The 18,128-nt window shown below is 52.5% G+C and overlaps 1 protein-coding gene across 3 annotated transcripts; it reads right to left on the bottom strand.

Annotated features, from left to right (window-relative positions):
- Nucleotides 1-2,720: 2,720 nt before the first annotated feature.
- Nucleotides 2,721-16,750, bottom strand: TMEM114 (transmembrane protein 114). 3 transcript variants are annotated; one of them, XM_070411567.1, is made up of 4 exons: nt 16,531-16,750; nt 16,218-16,298; nt 5,866-6,003; nt 2,721-4,234 (listed from the first exon to the last, which is right to left on the bottom strand). In XM_070411567.1, exons 1-4 carry the CDS (start codon nt 16,748-16,750, stop codon nt 4,002-4,004), a joined length of 672 nt encoding a protein of 223 aa, XP_070267668.1. In that variant the 3' UTR covers nt 2,721-4,001. The 3 variants fall into 3 exon arrangements, with proteins under 3 accessions (XP_070267668.1, XP_070267669.1, XP_070267670.1); XM_070411568.1 differs by lacking the exon at nt 5,866-6,003; XM_070411569.1 differs by lacking the exons at nt 2,721-4,234; nt 5,866-6,003 and adding an exon at nt 14,321-14,594.
- Between the last annotated feature and the right edge of the window lie 1,378 nt (nt 16,751-18,128).

The following is an 18,128-nucleotide window of genomic DNA, read 5'->3' as shown; positions in this document are numbered from 1 at the left end:
GCTCTCTGTTTTACTATCAATTAAATCCTGGCTCAGACGCTGGTGGAGGGAGCCAGCAGCTGGGATGTCAGGGGAAGCGGGGAGGAGGGGAGGGGGAGGGGGGAGAAGGAGGGGGCGGTGCTCCTGGGGCTGCCACCTGCCACAGACCCCAGAGCAAGCCCTTTCTTCTAGGCTTCAGTCCCCTCATCTGCAAAGTCGAGGTTATCATCATTCCTGCTCCACACGAGACCTGCAGGTCTCAGCCCTGAGGTTCGTCTCCAGGAAAAGGCACCCAACTCAGCGTGGGAGACGCGGGCTGGGTCTTCCCTGAGCCCCTGTCCAGCCTCCCGGAGACGCCTCCCTGCCCTACAGCGGGGCCTGGAAAGCGCTTATTGAATGGGTCAATCAGAGGGACATTAGGACGAAGAGGTGCCAGCCTCTCAGATCCTGCTCAGCGGAAGACCCGATGGGGCGTCAGAGTCAGCGCACGGTTCATCCCCCCACACACGTTTCTACCCCTCCACTCCTTTACGGAACTTCTTCCCAGGTAACGGACCCCATGTTTACCCACACTGTTCATTGTCTCTGTCTGTCTGTCTGTCTGTCTCTCTCTCTCTCTCTCTCTCTCTCTCACACACACACACACACACACACACACACACACACACACACTTTCATTCACTGCTAAGCCCCCAGTGCCCACACAGCCCCCGGCATCTCAGACATCCAACAAGCACTTGCTGAGCGAGCAAACATGGGAGTGAGTGAATGGAGTGGCAAACAACAGCGTTGCAGGGGAGAGGGGATTAGGTAAACACCAGCGCCCAGGCTCACTTTTGAGGTTTTGATTCTCTTGGGTTCAGTTGAGGCCCAACCGTTAGAACTTTCTAAGTCCCCAGCTGCTGTTATCGCCAAGTCTGGTTGGGAACCACTGTCTTAACCCTGTACACCTCCTCACCTGCTGCTGAGCTCCTTTAGAGGCTCCCAATGCTCTCAAAATATAATCGGAATGGAGCGGAGTGGAATGGAGTGGAGTGGATTAGAATGGAGTGGAGTGGAGTGGAGTGGAGTGGAGTGGAGTGGAGTGGATTAGAATGGAGTGGAGTGGAGTGGAGTGGAGTGGAGTGGAGTGGAGTGGAGTGGAATGGAGTGGAGTGGAGTGGAGTGGAATGGAGTGGAGTGGAGTGAAGTGGAGTGGAGTGGAGTGGAATGGAGTGGAGTGGAAGAGAGTGGAGTGGAGTGGAGTGGATTAGAATGGAGTGGAGTGGAATGGAGTGGAGTGGAGTGGAATGGAGTGGAGTGGATTAGAATGGAGTGGAGTGGAGTGGATTAGAATGGAGTGGAGTGGAGTGGAATGGAGTGGAGTGGAATGGAGTGGAGTGGAGTGGAATGGAGTGGAGTGGAGTGGAGTGGAATAGAGTGGAGTGGAATGGAATGGAGTGGAGTAGAGTGGAGTGGAGTGGAGTGGAGTGGAAGAGAGTGGAGTGGAATGGAGTGGAGTGGATTAGAATGGAGTGGAGTGGAATGGAGTGGAGTGGAGTGGAGTAGAGTGGAGTGGAGTGGAGTGGAGTGGAGTGGAAAGGAGTGGAATGGAGTGGAGTGGAATGGAGAGGAGTGGAGTGGAGTGGAGTGGAGTGGAATGGAGTGGAGTGGAGTGGAGTGGAGTGGAGTGGAATGGAGTGTAATGGAGTGGAGTGGAGTGGAGTGGAATGGAGTGGAATGGAGTGGAGTGGAGTTGAGTGGAATGGAGTGGAGTGGAGTGGAGTGGAGTGGAGTGGAATGGAGTGGAATGGAGTGGAGTGGAGTTGAGTGGAATGGAGTGGAGTGGAGTGGAGTGGAGTGGAGTGGAGTGGAATGGAGTGGAGTGGAGTGGAGTGGAGTGGAATGGAGTGGAGTGGAGTGGAGTGGAGTGTAATGGAGTGGAGTGGAGTGGAGTGGAATGGAGTGGAATGGAGTGGAGTTGAGTGGAATGGAGTGGAATGGAGTGGAGTGGAGTGGAGTGGAATGGAGTGGAATGGAGTGGAGTGGAGTTGAGTGGAATGGAGTGGAGTGGAGTGGAGTGGAGTGGAGTGGAGTGGAATGGAGTGGAGTGGAGTGGAGTGGAGTGGAATGGAGTGGAGTGGAGTGGAGTGGAGTGGAGTAGAAGGGAGTGGAGTGGAGTGGATTAGAATGGAGTGGAATCGGAATGAAATGGAATCAGGATGGGATGGGATGGAATGCAATGGAATGGAATGAGATGATTCCAAACCTTGCTCAATCATCAGCACCTCCTTACCATGGACCATGGGCACTACCATCCCACCTCCTCTCCATCTTTCTCCCCTCTCTCACTTCACCTCCCACCATTCTCCCTCAATTCTCCTTCTTTCTTTCCCTCAAATACATAAACCTGTACCTACCTTAGGGCCTTTGCACGTACTGTCACCTGCCTAGTCTGCTGTTTCCTCACATAGTAGTTTCCTCATTCATGTCTCAGCACAATGCCACCTCCTCCAAGAGGCCCTCCCTGACTGTCCTTTGGCAGTAGTGTCTCTCCCAGCCACCCTCCATCTCATGAGCCTGTTTATGTTCTTCACAACATTAATTACTATTTGAATTTCTCATATGTATTGTTGGTCCACGTATTTATTGGCTTGTTTCCATGTAAGTTAGTAAAGGCAGGGATCTTGTCATCCATTCACACCAAGAACAATTCTTGACACATAGTAGGTGTTTGGGGAACATTTATTGAATGAGTGAGATTCTTTCCCAGTATTTGTCAGTTCCTTGAGTACACAAGTTTTCTTCTGTTTTTATTCATTTTCGTTCCCCTAACAGGATTCCTCCACGTTGGCACTGCTAACACGTGGGACTGGGTCATTCTCTGTTGTGGGGCTGTCCTGTGAGCTGTAGGATGTTAGCAGCTCCCTGGCCTCCACCCACTAGATGCGAGTAGTACTCATCCCCAGTTGTAAGAACCAGAACTATCTCTAGACAGTGTCAAATGTCTCATCCCCAGTTGAGAACCCCTGCCTTGCATTTGCCCCATGCATTGCTGGACACGCTGAAAACAAATATTTTGAAGTCCTGCCTCTGACGCAGTTCCACAATATGACCAGCAGGTGGCAGAAAAGACCGCCTTTTCATTGGCATGGTTGCCCTCAGTGCAAAAAAATTTTTTTCATTTTTTTTCCCCAGCCTGGTAACTGATTTTGCAGCCTTGCTCGCTCACCCAGGTGGGGTTCTGCGAGCATTCCCCCCACTTTACACTTTTCCAGACTAAACAGAAAAGAAGCAGCAGCTGTGTCCTAACCCAAACGCAGATAGAAAGTCGGTGGTGTAGGCCAAGCATGTCAAACTCAAAGGCTAAACGGGCCAAATAAATGAGGCATGCGGCCCGTGGGCGACAAGTTTGACATGCTTGGGTAGGCAGTGGCAGGAGTGGAAAGACAATCATCTTGGAATCAGGCAGATCTGAATGTCAGTCCCAGTCGTATTCCTTTCTCCCCAGGCAGGACCCTCAGCCAGTTAACATGTCTGAGTCCCACACGGTAACCATGTCCAGGCGGGAACCTGCTCAGAAAAGCTGTGGTAAAGGATTGAGCACTGTTTCGGAAGGAGGAATATGCCACTAGCTCTGCTGTGCACCTTTGTGCAACTCACCTAACCTCTCTGGTCTTCCATGTCCTTACCAAAGAAGAGGAACTGACCCAAAGGGCAGCAGTGAGGATGAAATGAAACCAGAGCAAGCACACAGAGGCTGCAATCTGCAATGCTCTGTTTATGATTAAGGGTTTGTTTTTGTCACAGTCCTACACTCCCTCGGCCTCCTCCGGCCCACAGGACACACGGCCACATGCACACAGCACACAGCACACCGCACAGGCGCTGAGGACAGCAGGCCCAGAGCTCAGGCCACAGCATCCTAGGGTTGGCCCCTGGCCTCCACTGGTGGTCTTTGTGGAACAGGAGACCACAGCCCACCAAGATGGGTCCCTGAGGCCCAGGCCAGCCTCCCTCCCACCACCACCTGGCCTCCAGACTCAGATGGCCTGGTCCTGCCTCCGCCTCAGGTTGAGCACGCGGGCCGCTGCCAGGAAGGCTGCCCCGGTGAGCAGCTCAGCGATGAAACTGACCCAGCCCAGGGCCAGGGACCAGCCGAAGCGGATGTCCACCTGGTCCAGGAGGGCCGTCTCCTCCAGCAGACACAGTGCCTCCCGGAAGGCGGCGGCCGAGTACGCGATGTAGATGCTGATGCCGGCGAGCGTGATGAGGGCTGCAGGGGACAGAGGAGAGCAGATCTAACCCTGCCACCCTGCCTTCTCCCAGCGTGTCTTCCTTCCACCCCAGGGCCTTTGCCCAGGCTGGTCGCTCCGCCCCATGCACCCTCTCTTCCCTTCCCTTCCTGATGCCATCACTTACCTCCCCTCCATCCCCATATCTCAGCTCACGTGTCTGTTCTGAGCCTCACAGCCTCCACATAGCCCTCCATCATGGCCCAGGCCAGAATTGCATTTATTTGCTTTGGGGTTTTTGTTTTGTTTTGTTTTCCATTCATCAGTTTATTTTGTTACTTAGATTCCACATATGAGTGTGATCATGTGATACTTGTCTTTCTCTGACTGACTTATTTCACTCAGCATGATACTCTCCAGGTCCCTCCATGCTGTCTCAAAGGGTAAGAGATCCTTCTTTTTTACTGCTGCATAGTATTCCATGGTGTAGATGTACCACAGCTTTTCATCCACTCACCTACTGATGGGCACTTGGACAGTTTCCAGCTCTTAGCTATTGTAAATTGCGCTGCTATGAACATAGGGGTGCATACATTCTTTCTGATTGGTGCTTTGGGTTTCTTGGGATATATTCCCAGGAGTGGGATCACTGGGTCACATGGCAGTTCCATATTTAATTTTCTGAGGAAACTCCATACTGCCTTCCATCGTGGCTGCACGAGTCTGCATTCCCACCAGCAGCGCACGAGGGTTCCCTTTTCTCCGCATCCTCGCCAGCACTTGTCATTTGCTGACTTGTTGATGGTAGCCATTCTGACAGGTGTGAGATGGTACCTCGATTGTGCATCTATTTGTGAAATGACTTAGCTAATGTCTGTCTGCCCCAATGGGCTGAGTTCCAGGGGCTTCGAAGATAAGCACTTAGCGCTGTGCTGCCCAGTCCCGGTGCGGACTTTATTGAAATGGGCAGCTCCGCCCTTCACTGGCGCCCCCACGGGGCAGAGCTCCGTGGCCTGCCCGTGGCTCCCGCCCTGCACCGCGCGGGTTAGAGGACTTCGCCATCACAGAAAGTTTAACGGGGCAGCGCTGGGTTCGAGACTTGGTCGTGGGCGGACTATTAATGCCAATATTAACCATCGCCGTGGGCTGCACTCTTCCCACCTCCGCCCATTCCTTTCAGTTTCCCTCCGGGGACCAAGCGTGTGTTGTTTCTTTTTTAAGGCGGAGGAGGGAGGCCTGGGAACAGCCAGCCGCGAGCTGCAGCCCGTCTTTGAAAGCCTCGGGGCTGCCAAGCAAACGGTGCTGCCGCGTGCAAGCAGGCAGAGCCGCGCCTGTGAGCGGCAGGTGCACAGGAGAGCAGGCGGCCAGGGCGCGGTCCCTGACAGCCCACAGCCTGCGGGGACGCTCCCCCTGTGGCTCCTTTGGTGAAATCACCGGAGCAATTCTCAGTCCCTGCCCCACCCGCTGCCTCCCTCCCGGGACCACAGACCCAGGGACCCTGGGCTGGAAACGCCTCATTCTTCCCATTGGGATGTCAACGATGGGGAAACTGAGCCCCCGAGGCGATGGGACCCGCCCTCCCCTCCCCTTTCTTCCCTCCCCTTTCTTCCCTGCTGGGGGTTCCTGCACAGCCCCTCCTGCAGCCAGAACCCCAGGTAGGGCGGGCACCTACCTCCAAAGAGGAAGAGGGTCCCCGTGAGCAGCAGGAGGAGGGAGGCTCGGAGGAGGAAGCTCAGAAACCCTGTCATCCCCCCAAACACCATGAGGATGAGGCTGAGGGGGAGCAGAATCACGAAGGTCCCGTGCATGGCTGAGGAGAGAGGGGGCAGGCGAGGGTTACCAACGCCCTGCAGCCGGTCAGCAAGCATTTCCTGGGCACCTCCTGGTTTTAATTAACACGGCCATTACTATTACTAACAATAATAACAACCACAGTGACAGGCTCGTCTGTACGAGTTTTGTGTCGAATAAGCATCACACTTCATTCCCGGCCCCTGCGAGGTAGGAATTGCTGTGGTTCACCTGCTCATTCTCGCAGCGACTAAGATTTGCTGAGCGTAAACTGTGTGGGGGCACATCGGCCAGGCCGGCTCAGTAGCAAACACACCAAGCCTTCTCCCCTCGTGGGGCTGGTATTCAGGGAGTGGAGTGAAGCAGTGGACACAGAAGCCAGTGACAGAGTTGAGAGACGGTGACAGACGAGCGGGGAGGGGAGTGAACAAAGCAGAGGTTGGGGCGGTGGTTTCCCCTGAGGAAGTGACATCCCCTTAAAGACCTGCGGGAGGTGAGGGAGGCAGGTGCCGGGTGAAGGGCAGGGGTCACAGGTCAAGACAGGAGTGTGCGTGGTGAGGTGGAGTCCCCTGGGGAAGCGGGTGAGGGCGGCATGGAATGATGGAACGGAGAGGCACATCACATTACAAGGCATGATCAGAACTCGAGTTACAAAATCAGAAAGTACAAGAGAATGAATTACGTGAAAGCCAAGACCCATGGTGATGGGGTGTGGGCGGGGGGAGAGGGCTGGAGGACCTCTGAGGTTTCAAGATCTCCAGGTCTAAACAGTTGCCACCACTTTGGCTCTGAGCTTCCTGGCAGCGAAAGCAGACAGGAAACAATTGCAAAGTTCTTTTTCACCAGGCACTCATTCACCAAATACATACCTGTCATTTGCCGCGAGCTGGGAACCGAGCCTCTTTAAATCTTTTTGGCGACAAGCTAGGCAAGACTACAAATCCTGTCCTCTCCCCTTCAGGGTGGGAGCAGCATTCCCTCAGGGAAGCCTATCCCTGCAGCACGCCTGCCACGCCCCCTCTCTGGGCCCCCGGCTCCCAGTCACTGTCCTGGCCTCTGTTCCCTGGTGTTGAGGCATCTCAGTCACTTCCCGTCTCACCTGCTGAGCCCTGAGTTCCTTGGCGAACCCGATCTTGTCTCCTTCTGTGCAATGGTATCCCTGAGTGTCTAGTCGGGCTCTTAAGGTGAGTGTTCAACAGGCATTTGTGGGCCTAATTAATTAAGAGCTAAAACAATAGAACTATGGCAGTGTTGTTTTTTTACAATGAGCTTAGGATGTACCTGTGCCTCTGGTGTGTGTGTGTGTGTGTGTGTGTGTGTACTTTGGAGGGAAAGACAGAGGTGGAAGGAGAGAGTGACAGAGACTAAAGAGAAAAATACATCTTTAAGTATTTGAGGGTTTTTTAACTTTGCCTTCTTCGTTTTCCACGCGTACTATACACCACACTCAATTCTGTCAAGAAGTAAATAGAAAAGCAGCTACACAGGTCATGCATCATGTGCTGGGGGTGTGACTGCTGAGAAAACTGGGTGTTTTTCCCAGACATCACTAACCATCCCGATATGTTTCCTCCTTCCCCGGGCATGAAGGAGACCACACGACCCCGCCCTCTGATTGGGCAGGGTCGTATGTTCCTGGCCAGTATAGAGCGAGAGGGAAGGCCGGGCAAGGTGAGAGAGCAAAAGCCCCGAGGCACCTGACTGCCCTTCTCCCCGCCCGGTTCCTAGGAGGCTGTGGCTGGGAGGCCCGTGGCTGGGAAGCTTGTGAGATGGCCTCACTGTGGCTAAATGCATGGATTTCAGGGCCAGGTGGTCAGCATTTGAGGTCAGGCTGTGACTGGGGCCTTGGCATGTCACTCATCCCTCAGAGGCCCGGTCTCCGCAGGTGTGAGATGGAGGGGATGCTACATGGCTCCCGGGGACTCGTAAGGCGTTCAGTCCGTGTCGTAGAGTAAGTGCTCACTAAGGCATCACCCTGCCAGTGATCCGGAGGGTGAAGATAACAATTCAGTGTGACTTCCACTGTGACCACAGCACCTTGTCTTCACTCTCTAAATGCCGCCACCCTTGGTGAGTCAGGAAGACAAGACTGATCTCCGTGCCCCCCGCCCCGCTTCTCCTCACCTACCCCCCACCTCCCCACCCCAGGGCTGTCACAGGAGAAAATGTGATTGGGGGAGACCTGTGGCCTTCCTCCCTACCCGCCCCCCCCACCCCCACCCCCTCCTCCCTTCCTTCCTCCCTTTCTTAAGGAAAAATCATGGGCAAGGAAGCGCAGCAGCTGGTGTGAAACCTGGTCCTGTGGGCCTGGTGCCCGCCTGGCCCTGCCTCCAGACGCCGGCTGAGAAATGAAATCATTTCTCATTTAGAAATTAATGAGGTTTCCCAGAGCCGCCTCCGCCTGGCGCCTGCACGCAGGGTCCCCAGATGCTCCGCCAGCTGACTTGATGTACGCATTCAATTAAAAGCCCAGGAAGAACAGGTCCCCGCCCCCCCCTCCAGAGTTGTAAGAGCCCCTGCTGAAATTTAGTTTAGCGTCTTTTATTTTTTTCACGGCCTTCGCCTTTGTTATTTCTTAATTTTTCCTGCAGTCTCAGAGCAGGAGTGCTGTCCTCTCTGGGTATGTGCCCCTCTCCAGCCAGGTCACATTCAGAAACTCATGCCTACGGGCCTCGGGAGGGGCGAGCTCTGCCGCAGGGCCCGGACACCCCTGCAGACAAGGTCCCTGTCGGCAGGGACAGGAGAGAGACCAGTGAGGAAAGGGAGGCAGTCATGGCCTTGGACATGTCACATAGGAAATAGGCATGATGATGGGGGTAGGGGGGGAGAGGAACAGGGTGGGCAGTGAGGGGGGGGCACCTCTTTGGATACAGTGGTCGTATTTGTTTCCTCGGGCTGTCGTGACAAATTACTGCCAACTAGGTGTCTTAAATACAGCAGGGCTTTCTTCCCTCGTGCTCTGGAGGCCTCAAGTGCAAAATCAAGGTGTCAGCAGGGCCACAGTCCCTCCAGATGCTCTAGGGGAGAACGCTTCCCCGCCTCTCCAGCTCCCAGTGGTGGATGACCGCCTCTGACCACCATTCCTTGGCTTGTGGCAGCCTCACGCCAGCATCTGCCTCCATCTCCATACGGCCTTCTTTTCTCGCCTCTGATTCTCCTTTTCCTAGCAGGACACTTGGTATAGGCCTGAGAGCCCACCGATTTAACTCAGGGTGATCTCATCTCAAGATCCTTCACTTAATAGCATCTGCAAAGACTTTTTTTTCCAAATAATGTCCCATTCCCGGGTACGTGGACCTGACTTTGGGGGGTGACACCTTCCAATCCCTTATAGTTTACAGTGGGGATGCAGCAGATGATAGCTAAGGTTACTCTGTAAAATTAAGGATAATGTTGGCAGGCCATGGTTTCATCAAGGGCAAATGAGTACCCAAGTGCAAGATATCTTTTTGACTCAAAAATGCTTTGTTGCTAGACAACCACCTGGATGGGAGAAGATATTTGCAAATGATACATCTGATAAAGGGTTAATATCCAAAATATATAAAGAATACATACAACTTAACACCAAAAAACAAACAATCCAGTTGTTGTTTTTTAAAAAATGGGCAAAGTGCCTGAATAGACACTTCTCCAAGGAGGACATACGGATGGCCAATCGACACATGAAAAATGCTCAACATCACTAACCATCAGGAAAAATGCACATTAAAACCACAATGAGATCTCACCTCACACCTGTCAGAATGGCTATCATCAACACATCAACAAACAACGAGTGTTGGTGAGGATGTGGAGAAAAGGGAACCTTCATGCACTGTCGGTGGGGTTGTAAATTGGTGCAGCCACTATGGAAAACAGTGTGGAAGTTCCTTAAAAAATTAAAAATGTAACTACCATATGACCCAGCAATTCCACTTCTGGGTATTAATCCAAAGAAATACAAAATACCAGTTCGAAAAAAAAGTATATGCACTCCCATGTTTATTGCAGCATTTCTAGTAATAACCAAGATATGGAAGCAATCTAAGTGTCCACTGATAGACAAAGAGATAAAGAAGAGATGGTGCATATACACAATGGAACATGACTCAGCCATAAAAAAGAATGAAATCTTGCCATCTGCAACGGCATGGATGGACCCAGAGGGTACTGTGCTGAGTGAATCAAGTCAGCCGGAGAGAGACAAATAACAAATGATTTCACTTATGTGTGGGATGCAAAAAATAAATAATCAAACAAGACCAAAAAAAAAGTGCTTTGTTACAAGGAAAAAGAAAGCAAACCCAGAAAGAAGCTAAGGTGTTCCCTCCAAGGAAAGCTGTGCTTGTGACTGCTCCATGCTCACACTGTTCAAAGAACCGCTGGGTGGGAAAACGGGGCTCCCACAATGCTCGTGAGATCAGGAGCCCCAGGTGGTTGGCTAAGTAACAGATCTACTCTTAAAGACAGCAGGCACCTGCCTTTCCTCCAGAAACACCAGAAGCTCTGGCCAAAGAAGGACGTCTCAGGAACCCTTTCCCACAGAGGGAAATGCCATTGTCTTTTGTTTCAAATCTTGTCAATGTGACTGTGGGACTCCAAGATGGGCCCAAAGACTTTCAGTCCTCTTATGCCTGATGAGAATGTGGATGTTTAAAATTGTTGTGAATATCTATCCTTGAGTCTGTGGTCCCCAGAACTTAGCCCGCTTGAGGGTGGGGGCTGACCCTGGTTATCTTCATGGTCTCCAGGATGCATTGTGGTGATATGGGAGGAGCAGGACTCTACAAGCAAAGACCTAAGTTCAGATCCTTACTCCACCTCTTACCAAGCAAATCATGTCCCCTCTCAAAAGCCTGCTTCCTCACCTGTCGATTGGACCCTGGATTATCTCCTGGTTTTGCTAAGCTGTTATGGCCTTTGAATGTTAGAATAATTGTTTTTTTATTGTCCTCAAGTACCTTGGGCTCTGTCCCATTTCACAGACGAGAAAACTAGGATGCAAGGTTCCTATGTCAGTTGCTCAAGATGGAACAGCTATGAAGAGTCAGAGCTGGAATGGAACAACAAAGGAGGCTGACAAAGGGTGGTGGGACTGTGACAAGGGGTGTTTAACCCAGCCTGGGAGTGAGGAAGGACTTGGGGGAGAGGAGACAACTTAACTGAAACCTGGAGGACAGATGAGGAGGTGGTAACTGGACAGAGAGAAGGGATGGGTGTTCCCGAAAGAGGGGGCAGAATGTGCCAAGACCTCAAAGAGGAGGTACCCAGAAAACACACATAGCTCGGCTCTTGCAGCTGGAAAGACGGGCAGGGGTCACAAATAGTTACCTGCACTGCTCCCTAGGGAATGGAATATATAATATATATAATATATAATATTCTTCTTAGAGAAGATTCAAACAACATCTGTTTGGCCACCCTCAACTCCTCTCTCTTTCCCTCCTCCCCTAATGAACCTCCAGGAATGCTTGGAGGCACATCCTTCCAGTCTTTTTTCTATATATTTCCATGTCTTCCCATATATTTATCTGTTTATCTAAGACATACACTTGGATGTGTTTGATCACCCACAGCATCTCACACTTATAATTGCCAGGCTTGTTTTCTTTCTTAATGGCATATAAAATAAAGATGCATCTTAAAATGTTGGCATATACTCATAGAGAAGGTATAATATTGGGAGGTTTCGGGGAGAGGGATAACAAATGGAATCATACTGCCCATAACACTCTGAACCTGCGGTATATCTTCTTGGTCTATGCATATTCATGTATTACTTTTGCAGGACACATAATATTCCATAGAATGGATATACCACATGTGAATGCTTAGCCATGACTCCATGCATAGGCACTGCAGCTGAATCTTCCTTTTCAATGTTACAAAAATGATATGCCAAACCCCCAAGAAGTGGAATTACCTTGAATATGATTTTTTTTTAGTTTAGAATGTGTGCTTGACTTTCATGGGCCACCTGAAGCCCGGGACTCTATGCCTGGAGGAGCTCAGACCCCAGGCACCTGCTGCCTCCCTGCTATGCACACATCACATAAAAGTTCCCTCCTGGGCCCAGGGAGCCTCTTAACATCAGTATGTCCCAATCCTTTCTCCCAGTCGGTCCCCGCCACCTCCTCTCCTGCTGGAAACCAGTCTTGTCAGTTTCCAACCTGCCTCCTCAGAGGATGGCCAGGCCGGACCACTAGCCCTCGGTCCAGCTTCTGCCATTGGTTTGCTGTGTTGGGCAAGACACTGACCCTTCTGGGTCTGGGGTGCTCGTCTGGGGGATGACCAGCCTGACCTTCCTCCTTGGAAGGTGACAGGGAGGCCAGACACGGGGAGGACTTGAGGTGCAGCCAAGAGGCACTTCCAGTTGTGTCTGGAACACACTGCGCTCTGTCCTGCCTCGCACCCCTGCACCAACTCCTCCTCCTCATCCCTGGTTTCCTGTCTGGAGGAGGCAGAGTAGCACAGCAGGACTCCAAACGCAAGAAAGGCCAGGAGCTCCTCCTCTGGGCTGACGTGGCCTCTGGCCTTAGTACACTCCTGTGATACTGACATTATACTTGGTGTGGCGTCATTCTAAAAGGGTTAGAAACTGTCTGCATTCAAATCCCAGATCTTCCCGTTACTGTGCGAACTTTGGTCATTTACCTAACCTCTCTGCGCTTTGGTTTCCTCATTTGGAGAGTGAAGATGATAACAATAGTACTGCCTCTTGGGATGGTTGTGAAAGCTCCATTTTACAGATGAAAAGCCTGCAGCTAAGGGAAGCAATCTGACTTAGAGGAGGAGGAGATGTTCATTGTGCTCCTACTGTGAGCAGTGCCCTCCGAGCTGGGTGCTTTGCTTATGTGACCTCATTTCCTCTCAAAGCAGCCTGTTTAAGGAAGCAGGTGACTTGCCAGAAGTCACACAGCTGGTAAGAGGTGGGCCTTAGTCTATGATAGGGCTGACCTGATCCCTCCTGACAAGTAGCAGGTAACTCAGGGCCAGTTAGCACAACCCATCCCCTCCGCCACAGTGATTGGCTCAGACCTGGGCATGTGATCTCGTCTGGTCCAATGAGAAGCCTATCTGAAGGTTTTGCAGAATTACTTAAGAAATAGAAAGTCTCCTTCTACTTGGGTTGCTAAGACTGGGGAGGATTTGAAAACGGAACCCAAACAGGAGCAAAACCCAGAGAGGAAAAGAAAGAATTGAGTTTAGTTCTCTGGATGCCAGAAGGCTGGAGCTTTCCAGTCACTTGGACTAGGAAGCAAGTTTAAACAAGTACGATTTGAGTTTCTGTCACTTGCCATCAAAAGACTCCTGGCTGATACAACTAGACTGTGGCTCTTTTATCTCCACTGTGCTGAATTGGATGACCTCTCTTCACCAAAAATTATTCCAGGCCCTGCCTGCTTGGGTTTTCTTGGAGGACAAATCCAAGCTTCTTCCCATACTCCCCCGCTAGGGCTTGGCCAAGAAGCTGACCCAGAAAACATGCTGCCTTGACAACTAGCCTCTCTTCTTCATGGCCTCTGCAGCGGGTCCTTAAAGGAATAGAATATCTTCACATCATCAAAGAGCTTGGACAAGATTCAAAATTAGTTCTGGGGATAAAAAGATTCTGGGAAAAGCTCTCTCCAGGGGTGATCTGCAGCAAGCACTCGGTCTGAAGGGCGCCCTGCTCTCTTCCATGGGTGACATAATGGTAATAATAGCAGCTACCACTTAAGGGGCACTTACAAGGCCAGGCACTGCCTACAGCTCTTTAAAAACACTCTCCCATTTCATCCCTTGCATATCCTTATGAAAAGAGATGACAGTTATGCTCATTTTCCCCAGGAGAGGTATAGAGGCTTGACCAGGTCACACACCTAGTTGACAGTGAGGCTGAGGGTTAGACCTAGGTCAGAGGGTGCACAGATGAACAGATTCTGGATTTGAATTTTGCCTGTTTCTTAAAGTCCTGGAGCACACAGGGGTGTTGCATCATCAAATTTCACCAAAAAAGCCAGACCAGTGCCACCCAATTTACCCATAGATGTGTTCCGTAGGCAGAATGCCAGCACCCAGCCCAGCAAAGGATCAGCACTCCATAGATGAGGCCACATCTAAAAGAGGCTGGAGAAATGGTCAAGAGGACTTGCCTTTATTGAGCATGTATTATGTGCCTAGCACTTTTAGATGAAATCATTCTTTCATGCAGCATAGACACCCCACAATAACCAGGCTCTATGTGAGGTGCAAGGTAAAGTTATATTTTTTCATCCAGCTAGTTCGTGGGAGCCTGACCACACCCCCTCATGGTTTTGACATCTCATTTTGAAAGAAGTGGAAAGAGAAGCTCAGAGAGGTTAAGACACCTATCCCAGGTTCACAGAGGGACCTGGTAAGGGACTGAGCTGGGATTTGAACCCCAATTCCCTTACTTCAAGGTCAGGAACTCGATTATTCTTGAAACAATGCTCCAGGAACTCCCAAAAGTTCCTCCTGGTCCAGCTTGGGGCTGAGGACAGAGTCCTTGGTACTCCATCTTTTGTCAACTTCTCACATATTCCTGGTGTCTGGAGGATGTCTCCTTCAGTGGGACTTCATGCAGTGGTGTGCTGGAACTGGGTCATATCAGCTCACAAGACCCAACTATTACATTTTAGGGATGAGCCCGTTAACATCATGTTGATAGCTAGAAATTGACCACACTGGAAATATTTATACCACAGAAATTGGCAAACGCTATAAATCAAGACTCCCTTCCCCCAGAGAGCCAGTTGTTAAATATTTCCTAGCAAGCCACTGGACTACAGAGAAACAGTTCTGGTTCATTAATTTACTCATTCATTCAACAAATATATACTGAGTTCCACCTCTAACCTATAGTCTGCATTCACTCTCATACCTGCTCAGAAAACCTTGCTTCATGGCCTACTCTATGCCAACCTCTGTGCTAAATACTGGGGATTCCACAGTGGCAAGACAGGCATGGTCCCCGCCCTCATGGAGCTCACAGTCTAATGAGGGCATCAGATTTTAACTCCCAAAAGGTCACACAATCTATATTAGGAGTAGAAGCTTGACCAAGCCAAGCTGGCAAGTAGGAGCAGACAGACTCCAGGTAGAGGGTATGACATGTGCAAAGTCCCTGTGGCCGGAGGAAACTTGGCATGTTCTCAGGGCGGGCCCAAGGCCAGCATAGTTCATAGCTAGAAAGAAAAGAGCGAAGGGGACCGTGGATTGGAAAGGGACCCTGGCACCCTGGTGGGCCATGTTAGGGACAAGCCTCAGTAAGTCTATCAAAAACGGCCCACATTTTGCAAGGTCTATGGAACTCAGTCCTCGTTGCCTCATCAGATCCTTTCTCCGGCACCTCCCGGCCTCAGTTTTTTGCTGCAAAAATGAAGATGGACATGGAGGCTGTGGGGTTAAATGGCGACATAGATGGGCAGCATTTAGCTCGGTGTCTGGCCCGCTACAAGCTGAACTGTTACATTTCTCTCCCTCCCTCCACAAGTGTTCTTTCGGCCCCTGTCTGCCTGCTTGCATTCCGTCCTTACGCCTTCACTGCGTCCCAGGCACTATGCTGGGCACTGTGACAAGAGGCCGGCCTTCATCTATGATAGGGCTGGCCCTCTCCCTTACTACAAGTACCAGGTCACTTAGTGATGTGGGAAATCAGCCATGACCAAGGCAGACGCCATGGCCCCTGGAGGGAGAGGGCTGTTTTGCTGCCTCCGAATTGCCTTCCCTGAATCATTCAGCAAGTATTTATTCCATCCGGCCACAGCCAGGCAACTCCTCCTCAACTCCCCACCTCCCTCCCGGGCGGCAGGAGTCCTCCCTCGCTTTAGTATCTTCAACAGGGAGGATAAATGAGGCTGGCATGGGTGCGCCTGGTGGTCCACGGGATCAGACCTGCTCTCTTTTGGGCATTCAGCTCCCCAGCTGGTGTAGGTGTCTCCCAGGATCACCCGCCCTCCCTCGTGCCGCTGTCACTCTAAAATGCAACTGCGAGGTCCCCCATCTGTCTCCCCAGCGGGTCTGCGAGCTCCTGGAGGGCAGGCCTGGGTCTTACTCCTCAGCACCCTGCCTGGAGCACAGAAAGCCTGTCGTCAGCGTTTGTCGAATGAATCCTAGATCGCACCCCGTTCCAGGTGCAGCCAGAGAGGCCCTACCTACTCCCTCCTCCCGCCCCCTCCGCCCCTCCCCGCCCCCGCCCGCCTGTGGCCAGCCCCGGGGTCTCCCTGCAAACCCCCTTCCCCGACTCACTGAGAAGTTGTCGGCTAGAGTCGCTGACCGTCACGTTCTCCTGCCAGAAGGGGTTCATCAGCGGCGCGCACGGGCTCTGGACTGGAGGGGGCAGAGGAAGCAGTGGGCCGGCGGCCTGGAGTGGGGACCCCAGCCCTTAGGTGCCCCCAAACCCCCAGGTGCCCCACCGGGAGCGCGAGTGGAGAGTCGGTCTCGGAGGGATGCTGGCAGCCGCCGCTCCCTGCCCACCTCCCTCCCGTCCCGGGACCACGCGTTCGAGGCTCGGCGGCTCGCGGAGGGGTGCGCGCCCAGCAACAGGTCCCCGGGCCCTTACCCCGGCAGGTCCGCCAGAGACCCGAGTGCGAGCTCAGAGGCTCGAGCTGGCTGCGGTTGGCGCCCCCGGCACCGTCCCGCACCTCCCGGGCGCCGCTTTCCAGCCGCCGCGTGTCGATGATGTACCAGAAGTCGGTGCCGATGGCGGCCGCCAGCAGCACGAAGCTCAGCGCCCCGGCCAGCGCCGCCACCCCCGCCAGCACCGCCAGGGGCACCCGCATGGCCCAGCTCCCGGTCCGCTGCCCGCGCCGCCCAGCTGGGGTCTGGAACCCCGGCCCTGGACCCCGATCCTCCCCCCAGTCCCTGGCTCCGCCCCTCAGAGTTTCACCTGCTCCCTCAGACCACACTCCCACCAGCCCAAGCGCACCCTCTCTTCCCTCTCCTCACTTCTTCCCCAGGCCCTTCTCCCTCCAACCCCCATCTCACTCTCCAAGAACCCCCAGCGTTGCCCACTCTGCCCTGCCCTCCCTTTCCACCCAGCCTTCCTTACTCTCCCTACACCTCCTCCTCAACTCCCCCCTCCCTCCCTCCCGTGTGTCAGGAGTCCTCCCTCGCCTGCCCTTCCACAGCTCCTGCTCCCCTCCCCACGGTGCACCCCCTCCTTCTCTGTGTGGGGAGTCTGGGCGGTGTAGGGGAGGGAAGGTGGCCTTCCACAACTGGGGGAGTAAGAAGAAGGGGCGCTGTGGGCCTCGCAGCCCCCAGGCTTACGGATAATCCTCAGTAGCCTCTCACCATGCAGCTCCAATAACGCTTCCTCCAAAATCACCTTCAGCTGATTTTCTAGGCTGGCCACAGCAGAAAAAGGCAGACCCTTGTTTTTCCTAAAAGCTCATTAAAGCAATGGTCTAGGCCAGGTCCTCCTAGTCTATTGTTTCTCCCACCAATGTCCTTATTCAGCATTATCACTGCCACCATCGGCACCATCACCACCACCATCACCATCACCACCATCATCACTATCACCATCACTACCATCACCACCATCATCACTACCATCACCACCACCATCACCATTACCATCACTACCATCACCATCATTACCATCACCACCACCATCACCACCATCACCATCATCATCATCACCACCACCATCACCATCACTACCATCATCACCATCACTACCATCACCACCATCACCACCATCACTACCATCATCACCACCATCATCACCATCACTACTTCCACCATCACTACCATCATCACCACCACCATCACTACCATCACCATCACTACCATCACCACCACCATCACTACCATCACCATCACTACCATCACCACCACCATCACTACCATCACCACCACCATCACCATCATCATCACCACCATCATCACCATCACTATGTTCACCATCACTACCATCATCACCACCACCATCACTACCATCACCATCACTACCATTATCACCACCACTATCACAACCATCATCACCATCACTACCATCACCATCACTACCATCACCACCACCATCACCACCTTATGACCAAGAGATCAAAATCTTGGCACTCCTGCAACACATTCTTAAGAAAACATTGTGCCACCTGGCCAGCACGGCTCAATAGTTGAGCGTTGACCTATGAACCAAGAGATCACAGTTCGGCC

Source organism: Myotis yumanensis, unplaced genomic scaffold (genome assembly GCF_028538775.1).
Source record: "Myotis yumanensis isolate MYYU_CA2020_CCGP unplaced genomic scaffold, mMyoYum1.0.hap1 SCAF_4, whole genome shotgun sequence".
Classification (NCBI taxonomy): Eukaryota; Metazoa; Chordata; class Mammalia; order Chiroptera; family Vespertilionidae; genus Myotis; species Myotis yumanensis.
The sequence above is the reverse complement of the archived record's forward strand: the minus strand, read 5'-3'. Positions and strand labels throughout refer to the sequence as shown.